The following is a 15,707-nucleotide window of genomic DNA, read 5'->3' as shown; positions in this document are numbered from 1 at the left end:
TGTGTTTTATGCATTCAGGTTTACTGCTCCCACCTGCTGTGTCACTGCAGCATATCTGCAAATGTGTAAACATCTGTTGGCAGATACCGAGGACTCAAGTTGTTGTGTAACTTTGACCCTTTACAGCTCTATCAATTGACAACCTGGGATCACGTGTATCTTATTTATTCTCTGTTAGCCCCTCTCTTATTTCTACTTTCTGAGTGTCTCTGTAGCTTTCATCTGCATGTGTTGAGGGACATTTTGGGACATGGCAGGAGGAATTCCTTTGGCTGTACTTGTTCTTCACATTATTACCCTTTTATGTGGTTTTACCCTGTGTTTGGTGAGAAACTGGATTATTCTAACAAATTTATGTCATTTTTAATCAGGATTTTGGTCATTTTTGATACCCTTGCAATTCCATAATACTTTCATTTTATTTCTCTTTGTTCAGCCCACTCAAAAATTACAAGGTTTGTATTTTTATTCATTAATTTTTTTAAGCTGACTACACTTCCTTTCTATTGCTAATTTAAGTCTCTTTTCCTTACAGACTATGACGTGGACGGAGGACGGGACCTTGACATTTTTGACATCAATGAAGGTATTCAAGAGAAGGGGGAGCACAAGAAACTTCCCCTCCTCATTGACCAAATTAAACTGTTAAGTAACAACTGAAAAACCCATTTTCTTTGTGCTTCACAGAGGCAGGGCTCAATCTTGTAGAGGGAGATATTGTGCTTGATGAGGTATGTTGATCTTACTATGATTAAGCTAATTTTCACAGGTACAGGTGAAGCTTGTGGAATAAAGCTAAACCTCTGTGTTGATTACCTCTGCTTCCTCTCACAGAGGCAAACCCGCAACTCAATCATCGGGGATGAGTACAGGTGGCCAAAGACCATACCTTACTACATGGAAGATGACTTAGGTAAGAGTGTCTGTTGGAATATGATAAAGTGCTCACCTGGTCATTACAGTTTTTTAGTTACTTTTCTAGTAAAGTGTTTAACATCTCTGATTAACAAGAGAGAGAGCAATTTGCTCTGCAGTTTGAGTTGACAGAGGATCGCGGCACAGCTGCTGTATGTGGAAATTGTGGGTAACACTACGATATAAAATCACAAGACAGTTCATCTCAGTACAGTCTGTTGTTCACTGATGTCACTGCTTTCATTGAAACTTAACAGCTTGTTACATGCTCTGTTTTTTTCATTGTGAGGTAAATTTCCCAAATTTTTTAGCCACGGTGGTCTACGAGTCATTAAAAAATCATTAACAGAGAGATTTGTGCCAGAAAACAGTAAATTTAATCCCCAACTTCTGTCTCTGCTCTGGCACAGAGCCAGACAGCCATGCCCTAATAAGAAGCCATTTTTAAAATTGGAGAAGATTATATTTCTTGTGAGTGGGTGTGGCTTCAGCTCATTCAACCGACACGCCCATACCATCCTAGAGCAAATTTTATGAACTCATTTTTAATGATTTTGAAGCCTTCTTTTATAAACTTAGAGATGTTTTTCATGACTGAAATTTGGCCTTGGGATTCAATTTACAGTGGCCTGTCATACAACAAACCTAATTTTTTTTTTTTTTAACAATCACTTTACAAAGACTTCAATGAAAAGACACCTCAAGCAGGCAACTGACATAGGTGGAGCACAATGCCCATAAGATCGCCTGTGCCTTTGAATGAGAAATTGAACAGCTCCTGGATCATCTCTTGTACATCATGACTCTGACGTGTTAAGTGGGACCTTACATTATGGAATACAAAATAAATAAAAAATCTGGGATGTCTGAGTGTGCATGAGTACATGGATGTCTGATGTCTGCAGCCAGGTGCCTCTAATAAAATGTGTAAGCTTAAGCAGGTAAGGTATTTTTCACACATTTATCAGTGGCAAAAAACGATCATTAATCCAAAGCCTTCACTGTAAACGATGCAGCAGGAGTGCAGGAGTAATAATTTAAAGGTCACATATTATGCAAAATACACTTTTTCAGGCTTTTCTAACAGAAATATATGCCTCTGGCCTGTCCACAATCCCCCCCCCCCAAGAACCAGATGCATTCAGGATGTATAAAGTACATTTAAAACATTGATTCTTGTAGATTTTGGATTAATTCACAATAGTAAAAGTTAATGTTGACATACAGTGCTTAACAAATTTATTAGACCACCTGTCATATTTGTCTCAGAGACCATCCAGCATCATCAAGTGCTTTAATGTGGACTCTTTCATTTTCAGTGAGCTCCCCATGTTTTACCATTTTGAACAGGAATGAGGAATTTCAAACTGAATTCACCCAAATTTGAGCCGGCTCACTGGGCTTCTCTGAGAAGTCAGAAATGAATCAGGCATAACATTCAACCACTAAAACTCATTTTTCTCTTCAGGAATGCAAGTAAATAACTATAATTTGACATATTAATCAAGAAATATTAATGTGCTGTACTATTTTATCAGTTTTTCTGTAAATCAGTAAATTTGGAAATTCATGGATAACAATAATAATTATATTTTAGCATTAAAAATATCATTTGGGTTAAAGAGCTTCTACATATTGGTGTATTAACCATTGCAGAAACATAAAAATGATTTTGTTAATTACCAATGCAGTTAAGTTAGGGTAGCTGTGGCATAAACCTTACCTTGGTTAGGGTTAAGGTGGTCTAATAAATTTGTTAAGCACTGTAGAAATCAGAAATTAAAATATAGTAACTACACAGAGTATGTTCACTTCATTCACAAATGTAAATCAACAGTTACGAGTGCTTAAGTTAGCTTGAAGAAAAATTAATATTATTTGCTTACCTTCATGTTCGAACCACCATATTTATTTATTTATTTATTTTTACAAGTCAGCCTTTTATCAACTTCCAGGTCATGTACCCAGCCATTGAAAAACTGTAGGCCTACATGGGCTTCCAGAGATTTAAAAAAAAATGACAGGGCAGCAGTTTAAGCACTTTACACTACATAAGAGGTAGCTAAAATGTCAGGAAAAATAAGAGGGGGGCAAGACGTCAGAGTCAGGAAGACAGTCTTCTTTTGGTGTTTCCAGTAATTTTAATCTGTTCAATATAGCGTCTCTTTGCGTCAGCTAGGGCCTTTTCTTTGTATTTACCACTATCTTTTAAACTATTTTTGTGCATTTTAGAAACACCGGAATAACACTAGAAGTAGCCTTCCTGTTTTTCAGATAGTCAGGTACAACTGATGGCTTGGGCGGTTTGACAGGTTCTAACCATAGACTGTAGAAAGAATAGTTCCAACCCAAACAAACCCCATAATGCACTGCACAGTAACGTCAGTTGCCAAGCTCTATGCTATTCTGACGTGAATCGATTATTCCTGGCACATCTAAAATACTGAGCAGCAGACGTAGCATTTTTATGTACATCCACTTCAGTTGTCACCATAAGGTATCATAACTGCATTTGTACCGAAACTCAAGGAGTATGTATAAAATATACAGAGCCATTTGCCATTTCACATACAGCCAGTTATATTTCTTCACATTTCATTATCAGCCATTTATAAGCACTGCTGTTATCCACACATGCGAACCTTAAGGGAGTATCTTGATCCTCAACATGTTTCAATAATTCAGAAGAGGGCGTTACGAGCCTTCTCTGTCTTCTATGTTAAACTTGAAAAAGAATGATGAATACATATTACTTGAACTTTGAGTGAACTGAATTTACATCTTTTTTCTCTTGCAGAGATCAATGCAAAAGGTGTAATACTGAAGGCCTTTGAGCAATACCGGCTCAAGAGCTGCATCGACTTTAAACCTTGGAGTGGAGAAGAAAACTACATATCCATCTTCAAAGGAAGTGGGTAAGACAAAAATACACATGAACATTTTCATGGTCTAAACAGAGGAGGATAAGTTTTACTTTCTAACAAACAACGCATTTAAGGAACCATGTCTTAAAATACTTTTATTTTTCTTTTCTTTTCTTCTTCCAAAAGCTGTTTCTCTTCTGTGGGAAACCGCAAAGTGGGCAAGCAGAGATTATCAATAGGGACAAACTGTGACCGCATCGCCACAATTGAACACGAGTTCCTTCACGCTTTGGGTTTCTGGCATGAGCAGTCCAGATCGGACCGTGATGATTACGTCAAAATCATGTGGGATCGTATCTCAGAGGGTACTGAACTACTTACTTCTAGATTTGTATTGATTGAAACACCCCTCAGTCATGCCTCCACATATGATCCATCACTTAATGACAGGCTTATTTCATGACTTCCGTTTGCATGTGTGCATCTATGACTTTGACTGAGAGGCATGTAAATGGTTTATATTTACATTTAAACAAGATTTGACACAATTTCAAATTCTAATTATGCAAAGAGATTTGTTGTGTGTGGCATGAAGGAGGGCCCTTCAGCTGGTTTATTGCTTATGTGATAAACATGTGCGTGTGCTGTTTTCCTGCATGTAATCTAAAGGGAGATAAGCAGAAAACAGAATAAGCAAATTCAATATCAGACTTTGTATCTTAGTTGCACTGACCACTGGGTTTCATATAATTCATAAAGTAAAATCTACTAACATAAACTTACAATCTTGTGTGAATTTTGGGCGCAACCCTGGTGGTGTTCCTCATGTTGTAGTTTAACTAAATGGTTATTTTGCACAACTTTAATTTGTCAAAAAAAAAAAAAAAAAAACTGCAGAGATCACATATCTGTAAGCGTAATCTGGTGCAATAAATCAAATGGTAGAAGTTATGTTTATGTTTAGTTCCTTTGGTGTGGAAGCCTTAAGCAGTTGTGCAGCAGTCATTGTATTTTCTCCATTCTCCCATGATAATTTGTGGTTGTGGTTCAACAGTTTTTTGTTCCTGCAGCAAGTGTTTTAAAGCTGTCATGTTTTTATTATTAATTTAAGGTTTTTTTTCAGTCTGACCCATTGCCATGGGTTCATAAAATGTTACACCTATCAATACAGTCTCCATTTACAAACATTCATGATACTGTATGAATGATTTGAGAGGGTACAGAAGTACAGACAAAATGAAGGCAGAGAACAGACAGAAAGCTATGCATGCATTTCTATGCATTTCAAATGCAGAGCATAAGCCTTAATATTACAATAACAGTCTCATCAGTCCCATTACCACACTGCACTCTGGTAGCCTGCTTTCAGAACTATGCAACTTTGGCAGCAAGCTACAGTTCTTCAGGCACTACTTTACACACCAGCCCTCAGATAAAAAGAAACCAGTGAGCCTGTCTTGATACTATTTGATAATTTGAGCCAAAGAGGAGATCAACAGCAGACACCTGGGCCTTTGTTATATCAGGACCCCTGATGCAAGCAACCTCCATGCAATGGAAAGTAGTTAATTAAGGGCAGCCATGCCCTTAATGATGAATGATGAAGTCTTCATGTAAATGAAACAGATGCTGTCATCCATGATGCGAGGGCATACAGAATATGACGCATTTTGTCTTTTCTTCATGGCTATGTGTTTAACTTTCATCAACGTGCAGGGTAATGATACAATTTCAGATGTTTGGAAGTTTATTTTAAAACAGGCTGAGGTGGTTTAAGGCAAACTCTTGGATCAACATGGATAAATGTTTTGCTTTAGCTGCTTGACTGTGGTGCTGATCAGAAGCTGGAGCGAGACACAGGAGTAGATATAGGAAAGGATTTACGATTAATGAGAGCTTTGCAAAACAGTAGGTTGCAAGTCAAACACCAAGCTAGTTCTGCTGCTGTTAGGTGAATGATGCACATGTAAACCATTTGCAAACAACAGGCTGTAGATGTTAGCAGAGTCAAATTTGCACAAAATCTGTTTGTATTACCGTACCTTTCAATGGTTGTGGTTCTTTGGCTTCTATCCGTCTTTGCAGCTAACCGTCTTAGCTGCTTGTCCGATTGCCTGCACTGATGTTGTTAGGCCTTTATCTGTATCGTTGAGTGCTGTTGCAACAGAAAACGACTGAAAATCACTCTATAATGGGAAAAAGGAGTAAACAAAATGGTGTTTAGATATTGGATTAAAGAAAACAGTAGATTGGCAGCGTATGCAAGTTATGCTAACAACCTCTTTGAAATAAACTGTAAATTCAGAGCATTAAGGGAAACATAGTGATACCCATTTTATTGTTATAACTCATTTATTTGTGTTTATTTTTTAGGAAAAGAGCACAACTTTAACACCTATAACGACACCACTTCCAGCTCTTTGGGTGTGCCTTACGACTATGGCTCCATGATGCACTACAGTAAAAACGCCTTCCGTAATGGCACCGAGCCGACCATCGTCACCAAGATCCCTGCCTTCAGTGATGTCATCGGCCAACGAATGGAGTTCAGTGATAGTGACCTGCTCAAACTGCACCGCCTATATAACTGCAGTAAGAGACAACAAGTCATGCCCAGGCTGTTTGTCTTTATCTGAGCAAGAAATGCTGTGTCAGTGATCAGCACCAATGTTATGATGTTACTGATATCTGCTGTCAGTGAGAGGCTTTATCTCGTGAACTCTGCTTACATGGGAACAAGCTCAGTTTATAGCAGTGCAAAGTTCTACATTTGTGTTTGTGTCTTTAGCCCAGGGATCCACCTTCCTGGATTCATGTGACTTTGAACGTGAGAACATCTGTGGCATGATCCAGGGAGAGGGGGACCAGGCCGACTGGCTCAGGGTCGATAAAGCCGCAGGAGGGCCCGACACCGACTACTCCAACTTGGGCAAATGCAACGGTAAGGAGGAGGATGTAGCAGAAAGACACTTGACACAAGTTGGAGACACAAAAAGCTTCAGTTAAGGATAAGTTTGCAAGTATTTCGAGTCTGTCTGAAAGCAACACTTACATGCATTTTATTGCAAACTTTGATCGCTGAACTTGATGCAACCAAAGCAACTACAAAATGTTAGTTTCCCCACATCAGGTGACTGCTTTAAACTCAGTCTTTCTGGTAGGAAAATATCTCTCCTTAATATCCCATCCTCACATCTCAGTTAGAAAATGTTGTCCAGTAAGCACATACAGAGAATCCATTAATTATATCCTAATCATAGAAGAAAACCATTTAGATGACAAAGAAGCTTCATAGAAACTTACAGCCTTTTCATCCTTTTGTGCGTAGCCTACTGGTCAGTACAGCAGACAACACTTTGAAAATTATTTTCTTCTAAATGTGTGGGTTTAGATGGAGGATTAGCTACTTTAAGTCATCCCATACAGTGCCACCAACTGGTCAGCCATGATAAATGTCCTCCAATTTTAGATGAATGATGGAAGGTGACAAATGCTTAGCTTCAAAAGAATATCTTTTAAGCCCTGCTATTCTGAAAGACCATTACCAGTTATAATTTTTGTCATATTAAGTAACAACTAAGAAGCATCTTTATTGGTACAAATCCAAAATTTTGTTTTTAATTTGAGAGAAAACGATCCCTGATCACCTGTCTAATAAATTTGGCATCATGCATCAGTGTTTCAATTACAGTTCATATTAATACTAAGACTGGTGATTTGATGTAGTTTTCCTTTTTATACAAATCAACTAATTTAAGAAGTGTTCTGTTACATGAATGTTATTTTATGGAAAGTGATCAAAATCTGAATTTGAATCAATGCTGTCCCAAAATGCTTACTATAAAACTTCAAATACAAGCCCACCTCAAATATAGGCCAGATCACTTTTACTAGCCTGGGGCTGTCACCCAAATACAGGCAGATCCATGCATTTAGAACTGAATTGGTTCACAGATCAAAAATTAGGAGGAAAGACAGCAAGAACAAGACATTTTACTGAATTTAGACACAAAATTATGAAACCAAATTTGTAATCATGAGGGAAATACAGTGACTTGGAGGTTAAGACTGAGGTATGCAAGATGACTTGATGACATCAAGTCCAGTTTACGCTTTTGTAACTTCCTCAAAATAATGAATATTAAAATGTAGAAATCATCATTACTTTGCGTGTTCTGAGAAGTAAATACAATGAAAAACTCTTGCTGTGCTATTCAATAATTCATGTATCATGAGGTTAAAACCACAACTGTGGTTTCTTTTCATCCATGTGCTTCATTATATCTTCATGTTAAGGGGATCTCTTGACAGCTGGTGCAACCCAGTCCAGAAATTTTTACTGTTTCACTGTACTAGGGCTGAATGATACTGGAAAACACTGGCATTCTTATATCTTTCTCTTTATGATATACAGTGCTTAAAAAATTTACTAGACCACCCTAACCCTAACCAAGGTAAGGTTTATGCCACAGCTGCCCTAAATTAACAGCATTGGTAATTACCAAAATCATTTTCACGTTTCTGCAATGGTTAATACACCAATATGTAGAAGCTTTTTACGGGAAAGGTTATTTTTAATGCTAAAATATAATTATTATTGTTATCCATGAATTTCCAAATTTACTGATTTACAAGAAAACTGAAAAAATAGTAAAGCACATTAATATTTCTTGATGAATATGTCAAATTATAGTTATTTACTTGTATTCCTGAAGAGAAAAATGAGTTTTAGTGGTTGAATGTTATGCCTGATTCATTTATGACTTCTTAGAGAAGCCCAGTGAGCTGGCTCAAATTTGGGTGAATTCAGTTTGAAATTCCTCATTCCTGTTCAAAATGGTAAAACATGGAGAGCTCAGTGAAAATGAAAGAGCCCGCATTAAAGCACTTGATGATGCTGGATGATCTCTGAGACAAATATGACAGGTGGTCTAATAAATTTGTGAAGCACTGTATATTGTAATGAGACAATATACAGGAAGATAATACAAATGAATGTAGTGATTTTCCATGGGCATACATATTTACCATTAATACTGAATCTTGAAATCATGATTTGTTGGTGTACAATACTATTTTTTTATGTGTGAAAATGGTCAGAATTGTGACAAACAATTTAGATGAAAAAGTCCATCAAGGCTTCCTTTAACTACATGCAAGTTTGAACTTTTTTGCAACAGTTACTGAGGGTGGCTGTTGGACACTTTAAGTTTCACTGGAATGCATGGAAACGAGGTCAGAGCATGTTAAGTACACATGATGTTTAGTGCAATAAATTCAGCCCTTTCAGACCCAAATTCCAACCATACTGTGATAATGATAACACAAGTGAACCTATTTTTTAGTCAGTTGTTTTTGATAAATTGGCTTGCATTACTCTTACTCTGTGCATATTGCATCAAAACAATACTTAGTCAAAATGTATGTTTCTAACCAAGAGAGATTTATCTTTATAGATGCGGGGTTCTTCATGCACTTTAACACTGGCACAGCCAACAATGAAGACACAGCACTGCTGGAGAGCCGGATCCTTTACCCCAAAAGAGTATACCAGTGTCTGCAGTTCTTCTATTACAACAGCGGCAGCCCCAGTGACACTTTAAACATTCATGTTCGAGAGTATGACAGTGCTAACCCCAGTGGAAAACTGCGCTTTATAAAGACCATAGATGGTGACTAACTCTATTTTCACTTTGCTTGTAAAGTCTGTCCATATTTGATCTTCTGCTTAATATAAAGTTCTTCCTCATTTGTTTTAACAGGCACCCCAGAGGAGCTGTGGCAGCTGCACCATGTGACTTTAGACGTTCAAAAAAAGTTCCGTGTTGTCTTTCAGGGCAAAAAGGGGACCACTGGGACTTCTACAGGGGGGCTGTCCCTGGATGACATCAACCTCTCCGAGACTACATGCCCTGAATTTGTATGGCGTGTGAAAAACTTCAGTCAAGTTATTGATAACACACCAGAGAACACCTCTATCTTCAGCCCCCCGTTCACCTCGAAGGAGGGTTACAGCTTCCAGATGCAGCTGTACCCCAGCGGGAAGGAAGGATACCCTGGCGAGCTGTCTGCATATGCTCATTTGGTGGCCCGGGAAGGGGATGCTGCGCAAAAATGGCCATGCCCCTGGAAGCAGATGACCATGATGCTTATGGATCAGCACCCACATATTCAGAAGCGCATGTCTAACCAGCGCAGTGTCACCACTGACCCCACAATGAAGGTCGCAGGTGAAGCTAATTTCCATGTCTAAAAAAAATAAATATTCAATCACAATTTTACATTAACACAATGTATGAAATCCTTTTCATCAGACTCTGACCAGTTCTTCTGGGACGACCCTCGCAAAGTGGGCATAGAGGTCACAGATTCAGATGGGTCCAAGTATTTCCGAGGGCCAGGTGCTGGAACTCCAGTGTATCTCACCCACCTAAGAGCAAAAAGCAGAGACTTCATAAAGGGAGGAGACGCCATCTTTCTTCTCACCATGGAGGGTAAAAGAAGCAGATTTTAGTATCAGCTCAGTGTAGACTGTAGATCAAGATGAACAAAACAATCAAACATCAGATGGCAACATTTAAGTTTGATACTGTACATGGTCCCTTTTCAAATAAAATGAAATAAAGAAATTAACCTGATCAAAAATTAACACCCAGCTGGGTGTTCATCAGAATAACTAGGATTGTTGAGTGGTCATCAGACCAACTCCGTGACTACTGAGTGGTCGTTAGACGAATTGTGACTGTTGAGTGCTCATCAGAGTAACCTCCTTTGAGAGGTTGCCATTTTTCCTGTTTTTGTAGCTGGTTTAAAGATACAAAATGGCAAAATGAAACAAATGAAGTGTCATTTGGGATCTAAGAGACTTTTCTTATTGAGCAGAGCCAAAAGGTCCAGATCTCTTAAAAGAATACTACTCATCATGTCAGTAGATGGGTGGTCTATAATTTGTGCCAGTACTTATGTCCATACAACCAACCCAATGCACATGAAGGCATCCCAGATCACCTCCGTATGCAGTCTGAGGTACAGTTTAGCAGATCAAACTGTTTCTTTGAGGTGCGTAAACAAAAAGCCTTGAGGATTACCTCGTGGTATTCAAAAGCCCAAATCATATGTAAATTCCTGTATAAACAGGATATTTTAGATTCTATCATTAAATAAATGTGTGCAGCAGGTATCAAGTCACCCGCTCAAAATTTCGGCTCTTGTTGCAGGAGTATTTCAGCTTCAACTTTGTAGGAAGGAGATGTATATATTGTATACAATCTAAGGTACAAATATTGTCCTAAAAGATTAGCATTGATGCTATCATGTGGGGAAAGTCTATTCATCTTGACCTATATTATGAGTAACAACTTAATTTGTATGCTACAAAGCAGAATACATTTAGTTGGGTTGGTGCATGCCAGCAATTCATGATTACATCCTTAATTCTTACAGCCTCTTTTCAGAAAAAAACCCTACATTCAAGCACTGCCTGTTCATTACATTTCCATCAATGCTGCTCCACTTAGATTTAATTCACCACTTTCTCATTTGCTGCCCTTTACAGATGTGTCTCATCTGACAGTGAGCCAGCCTGTGCCTTCCACAACCCCAACCCCATCAGTGACAACCCCTGACATCTGCCAGAGTGTGGAGTGTCTTAATGATGGGGTCTGTGTGGTGGACGATGGGAAGCCAGCTTGCAGGTATGTGGCCTCTGAGTGGACTTACTTCATGCCAATGTTCGAGTCTTTAAGCCTAAAACTTATCTGATGTTTGACCTTTTAAATCAATATCAAGCAATCAGGTTTTCCAGAGTCATCTGGTGTTGCAATAAAATAAGAAAATACATGCACACTCAATCATAATGGGCAGAAAGGAGTCTCTTTCCTTTGGAGTTATATAAAAGGATGTCTGATGATTATCTCCTGTATCTGTATCATTAAATATGCCACACTAACATTATCCAATACAAACAGTCAATTACGAACAGTAACTTTACTTCTTACTGCTCACAGTTGAAACAGGTTTGATATCATTAGTGCTGCACATGATGTGTTAGACAATTAAAGTACTGTGTGTGTAATGATACCTTGCTATGCAAGCCAAGTTGTTTGGTTACTTTTCATTATTACTGCTATGTTAAACTAACCACCTTCTGGTTCTCCTGAGTTTTCATCCACTCTTAGTAAAAAAAAGTCAGCCCAATTCCAAAATGTCAAACTACTCCTTTGGGAAAATTCAAGGTTTAATGCTAAAAAGTTTTTTGCCTGAAGGTATATCAAATATTCGATCCTTAGAAGTTAACTTTTGATCCACAGCTTCGTAGAGGCTAATATTTTAGTTCAGTGGTGATTCATTATTCATCTCATCTTGTCCTATTAGGCTGAGTCCTTCTCATGTTTGAATCTCACCAAATTTGCATCACCTTCTATGCATCCTTTATAAAAATGCCTTCATGTCTGATTTTCTGCTTCTCCTCTGCAGGTGTGCGGTGGGAGACGACTGGTGGTACTATGGGGACAGCTGTCAGCACAAGGGCTCCAACAAGGATAAAACCACCCTTGCTCTCGCCTCCTCTCTGTCTGTACTCGGAGCGATGCTGGTGATCACAGCAGTCAGTGTAATTTGTGTGAAGAAGAAGTATAAGAAAAGAGGGAAAGAGAGCAACATGAGGGAAAACGAGATGACAAGTCAGAGGCTGTAATAGGAAGCGTTGACATTTCCAATTACAACATGAAAACATTTTTTCATTGCAATGTTTATGTTAAAAATTCTTATAGAGCAGGCTTTTCACTAAAAGTTGTCTTGCTTTTAACTCTAAAGTTTTAAAACTGACTGTAGATTGTAATATTAGATGATATCGCCCCCTTCTGGTCATTCTACATACAAACATATCCAAGGAGATCATTGTAAATAAATTCTTTTTAAATTCTCAAGCCTTCCATGAATGTTTTCCCAACACATTTAAAGTAAAATCAGATTCCAGACAGCAGGACTTATATTCACAAATTTAAAATTTATTATACCAAAGACAGGAACATCTGTGTTGTCTCTTTTCCATGTGGATATATTTGTTTGTATTACTGAACTTGACACAGTCATGCCGGTGATAACAGTTACTGCAAGAGGGAGGTGGGGCTAATATTAAGTGTCTATGTATGTGTTTTTTTGCGTGTCTGTTTGTGTTTGTGCATGCAAAGATCTGTCTGTTAGTGTTCATTAGGTACAGTGATGACTACAGGACATCACAATCAAACAAAGTGGAGCAAACCATAGCAACTTTGTGTACTTATTTTGCATGGAATGTCGGGTTTTCTGACCTGCAATGCACATTTACATTTGTATGTGTGTGTGTGTATTTCTCTGTGTGGTATTTGTGGGTCTACTTTGAAAAGTAAAGGGGGGGGGGTTGACACCTCCATAACAGCAAACTTGGTGAACCAAACATCTTCCCCACCACTGAAACCTTCACCGACATACAGGTATGCAGTTCCTTTAAAAGCATCAGTATACAACATTTCTCTTATTTACAATCATTGGGAAAAAAATCACCATTTCTCTCAGAGAAGATTAGTAAAAGTGACTGAGTCACCATAAAGAGTATGCAACTCCTAGGAGTTAGTATTCAAAATTTCTACAAAAAATTTCTATGCCATTTTACAGGCCAAGAGCCATGATTTACTGAAGAAATACAGTATTTTAAGTGCCCTATCTACAACAGTTAAGTGTGGTATTACTGGTGTACCATTCGACATAGTTCACTGATAATAAAAAGATTATGTGTCTCTGTTTTTAAAAAGTTCTTTCAGCAACTTCACTGCTTTCACATTAAAAGATATGGTAAGTTTTTACAAAACAAACAAACAAACCATGGAAATGTTATCCATATTAACAAGTGTTGTGGCGGGCTAATGCTATTGAAAAGAGACTAGTGTTGCTTACGTACAAATGGTCCACAGTCTGTGAGAAGGGCACAGCCACGGCGGAGCAGAGTCCACAGGCTATTCAAGAGGGTTCAGTTTCATTAAAGGGCTCATTTGCTTGTTTCGTTCTATGGGTTTCTGAGTAAAAATGTGTGGAGCTAGTTACAGTGCATGGTTTTTCAAAGATGAGGCTGTGAAAAGGAAGGAAGGCTCGTAAGAAAAAAGTATGATCTTCATGTGCGTCTCACAGCCTCCTGAGGAAACTCATTCGTCTGTGTGTAGAGTCGTTTAGGCTCCTGTGCACGCTGCAGCCAGGAGGAGATGAGGCTGTAGTTTGTGTTGATGTTGTTCAGAGAGGGGTGTCGTAGTAGTCCGTGGGCTGATCGCTCCCAGGTGGCTTCTGCTGTTTCTGCTGATGTTGCTTCATGATTTCCTTCACCTCCTCCTCCAGTTCAGGCGGGATGATGAACTGGTCATCTGGGTCAGGCTGCGCTGGAGCTGTGAAGTAACCCCCAGACTTCTTAGAGGGAGCATCAGCTGCCACCTCGATAAGGTTGTGACTCTTCTCCTGCTGTGCAACAGATCCATTCATCCTCCTCTTGCCAGTTAACTTTCCTCCTTCCCCGGCTCCCGGGCCAGATCCTGGCCACGACTCATCTCTCTCTATCCCGTTCTCAGTTTCGCCCAGGCTCATGTCCACGCCGTCCTCCAGGGGCTCAGGGGTGCATGGCGGTGGAGGAGGAGGCGGGGGGAGAGTGAGCAGGTTGCGCTCCTGGCTGGAGGACGAAGGTAAAGACGTCTGAGGCGATGAAGAAGAGGAAGAGGAATCCGCTTTGAGGCAGTGGACATCTGCCTCGACTTCAACACGGCTGCCATTAGAAAAAACACCAGCAATGGGCTCCTCATCCTCGCTGTCAAGCCCATTGTCAGAAAGGGCGCTGGAGAAGGTGGCGCTCGAGAGCTGCCTCTGAAAAGAGCCAGCCAAGCAGGCAGGATGGAGGGCACAGCAGCTGCGGGCAGAAGGCAGCTCTGCACCTGGGTACAGGTACTGGCAGGGTTGGGTGTTTGTGTGTGCCTGCTGGTGCTGTAGGGACATTGAGTGGGCCTGGTGGTGCAGGTGGAGATGAGGATGGTGGGGCTGCTCATGCAGCAGCACCAAGGAGCTCTGTGGTGGCTCATCAGATGAGGCTGTGGAGCCCACCTCGCTGCTCATCTCACTGGTGCTGATCTCACTGCTGATTTCACTGCAGGAGGACGGCGGCACAGGCAGGGAGCCATCTGAGGGGCGCTCCTTAATAGCGGAGGACGATGGGGGGTAAGGGCCCAAGCCGGGGCTGGGGGGTGGCTGAGGAGGCTCAGAACAGCAGCAGGAGCAGCAGTCTTCACTCACACTGAGCTGGACCACAACAGCACTGAGGCTATCAGTGCAGCCGTAGCCCTGCGCCAGCGTACACAGCTTCTTCGCAGCAGCCAGGCCATCAGGGACATTTCTGACAGCCTCCACTGCCTCCGTGGGAGACACAGCATCCCAAAGACCCCTGCTACCCAGAATAAAGAACTCATCCTGGGGGGTGAGAGTGACGGTCTGCACATGAGGACAAGGGATGACTGATGGGTAGAGGAAGGAGTAGCCCATGATTCGTGTTGAATCGGTCACTCCATTCACCTTGTTCTCCTGTAAAAACAATAAATCAGCATCAATACATGTCCAACAAAATGTACAACCATTACTATGTAACATATTGGATGGTTTATGGATGGCTGGATGGATATTACCTCAGTGATGATAGCCCTGTGCTGCCTTATCCTGCGGTATTCCTCCTCCAGCCCCACATTTTGAAGCAAGGACAGAGACAAAGGTTTCCCATCACGGCAGAGGATGGCCTGGCACTTGCCCACATTAGCAGCTGTCAGGATGAAGCAGCCGCCTGGGTCTGTGGGGTCATGGCGAATGTGACACAGAGCAGCTGAACCACCCAATTTCTGCCCTGCAGTTCCCAGTTTCCTGTGACAG

At 40.2% G+C, this 15,707-nt stretch overlaps 2 protein-coding genes across 2 annotated transcripts in view; one reads left to right on the top strand and one right to left on the bottom strand.

Moving 5' to 3' along the window:
• Nucleotides 1-205: 205 nt before the first annotated feature.
• On the top strand, nt 206-12,702 carry mep1bb (meprin A subunit beta b). Its single transcript, XM_041803071.1, has 14 exons — nt 206-325; nt 437-455; nt 536-586; nt 688-731; nt 835-913; nt 3,713-3,830; nt 3,966-4,144; nt 6,153-6,371; nt 6,568-6,720; nt 9,236-9,451; nt 9,542-10,009; nt 10,094-10,273; nt 11,335-11,473; nt 12,255-12,702. The coding sequence occupies exons 1-14, from the start codon at nt 251-253 to the stop codon at nt 12,472-12,474; spliced, it is 2,160 nt and encodes a 719-aa protein (XP_041659005.1). The 5' UTR covers nt 206-250; the 3' UTR covers nt 12,475-12,702.
• A 412-nt stretch (nt 12,703-13,114) lies between these two features.
• phlpp1 (PH domain and leucine rich repeat protein phosphatase 1) overlaps nt 13,115-15,707 on the bottom strand; it is a 71,967-nt gene continuing 69,374 nt past the window's right edge. The window contains exons 16-17 of the mRNA XM_041803070.1: nt 15,470-15,698; nt 13,115-15,368 (exon numbers count right to left, since the gene is read on the bottom strand). Of these exons, the coding sequence (XP_041659004.1) occupies nt 14,043-15,368; nt 15,470-15,698 (1,555 nt within the window). The 3' untranslated portion in view covers nt 13,115-14,042. The remainder of the gene's footprint in view (nt 15,369-15,469; nt 15,699-15,707) is intronic.

This window comes from Cheilinus undulatus, linkage group 13 (assembly GCF_018320785.1).
Source record: "Cheilinus undulatus linkage group 13, ASM1832078v1, whole genome shotgun sequence".
Taxonomy (NCBI): Eukaryota; Metazoa; Chordata; class Actinopteri; order Labriformes; family Labridae; genus Cheilinus; species Cheilinus undulatus.
The sequence above is the reverse complement of the archived record's forward strand: the minus strand, read 5'-3'. Positions and strand labels throughout refer to the sequence as shown.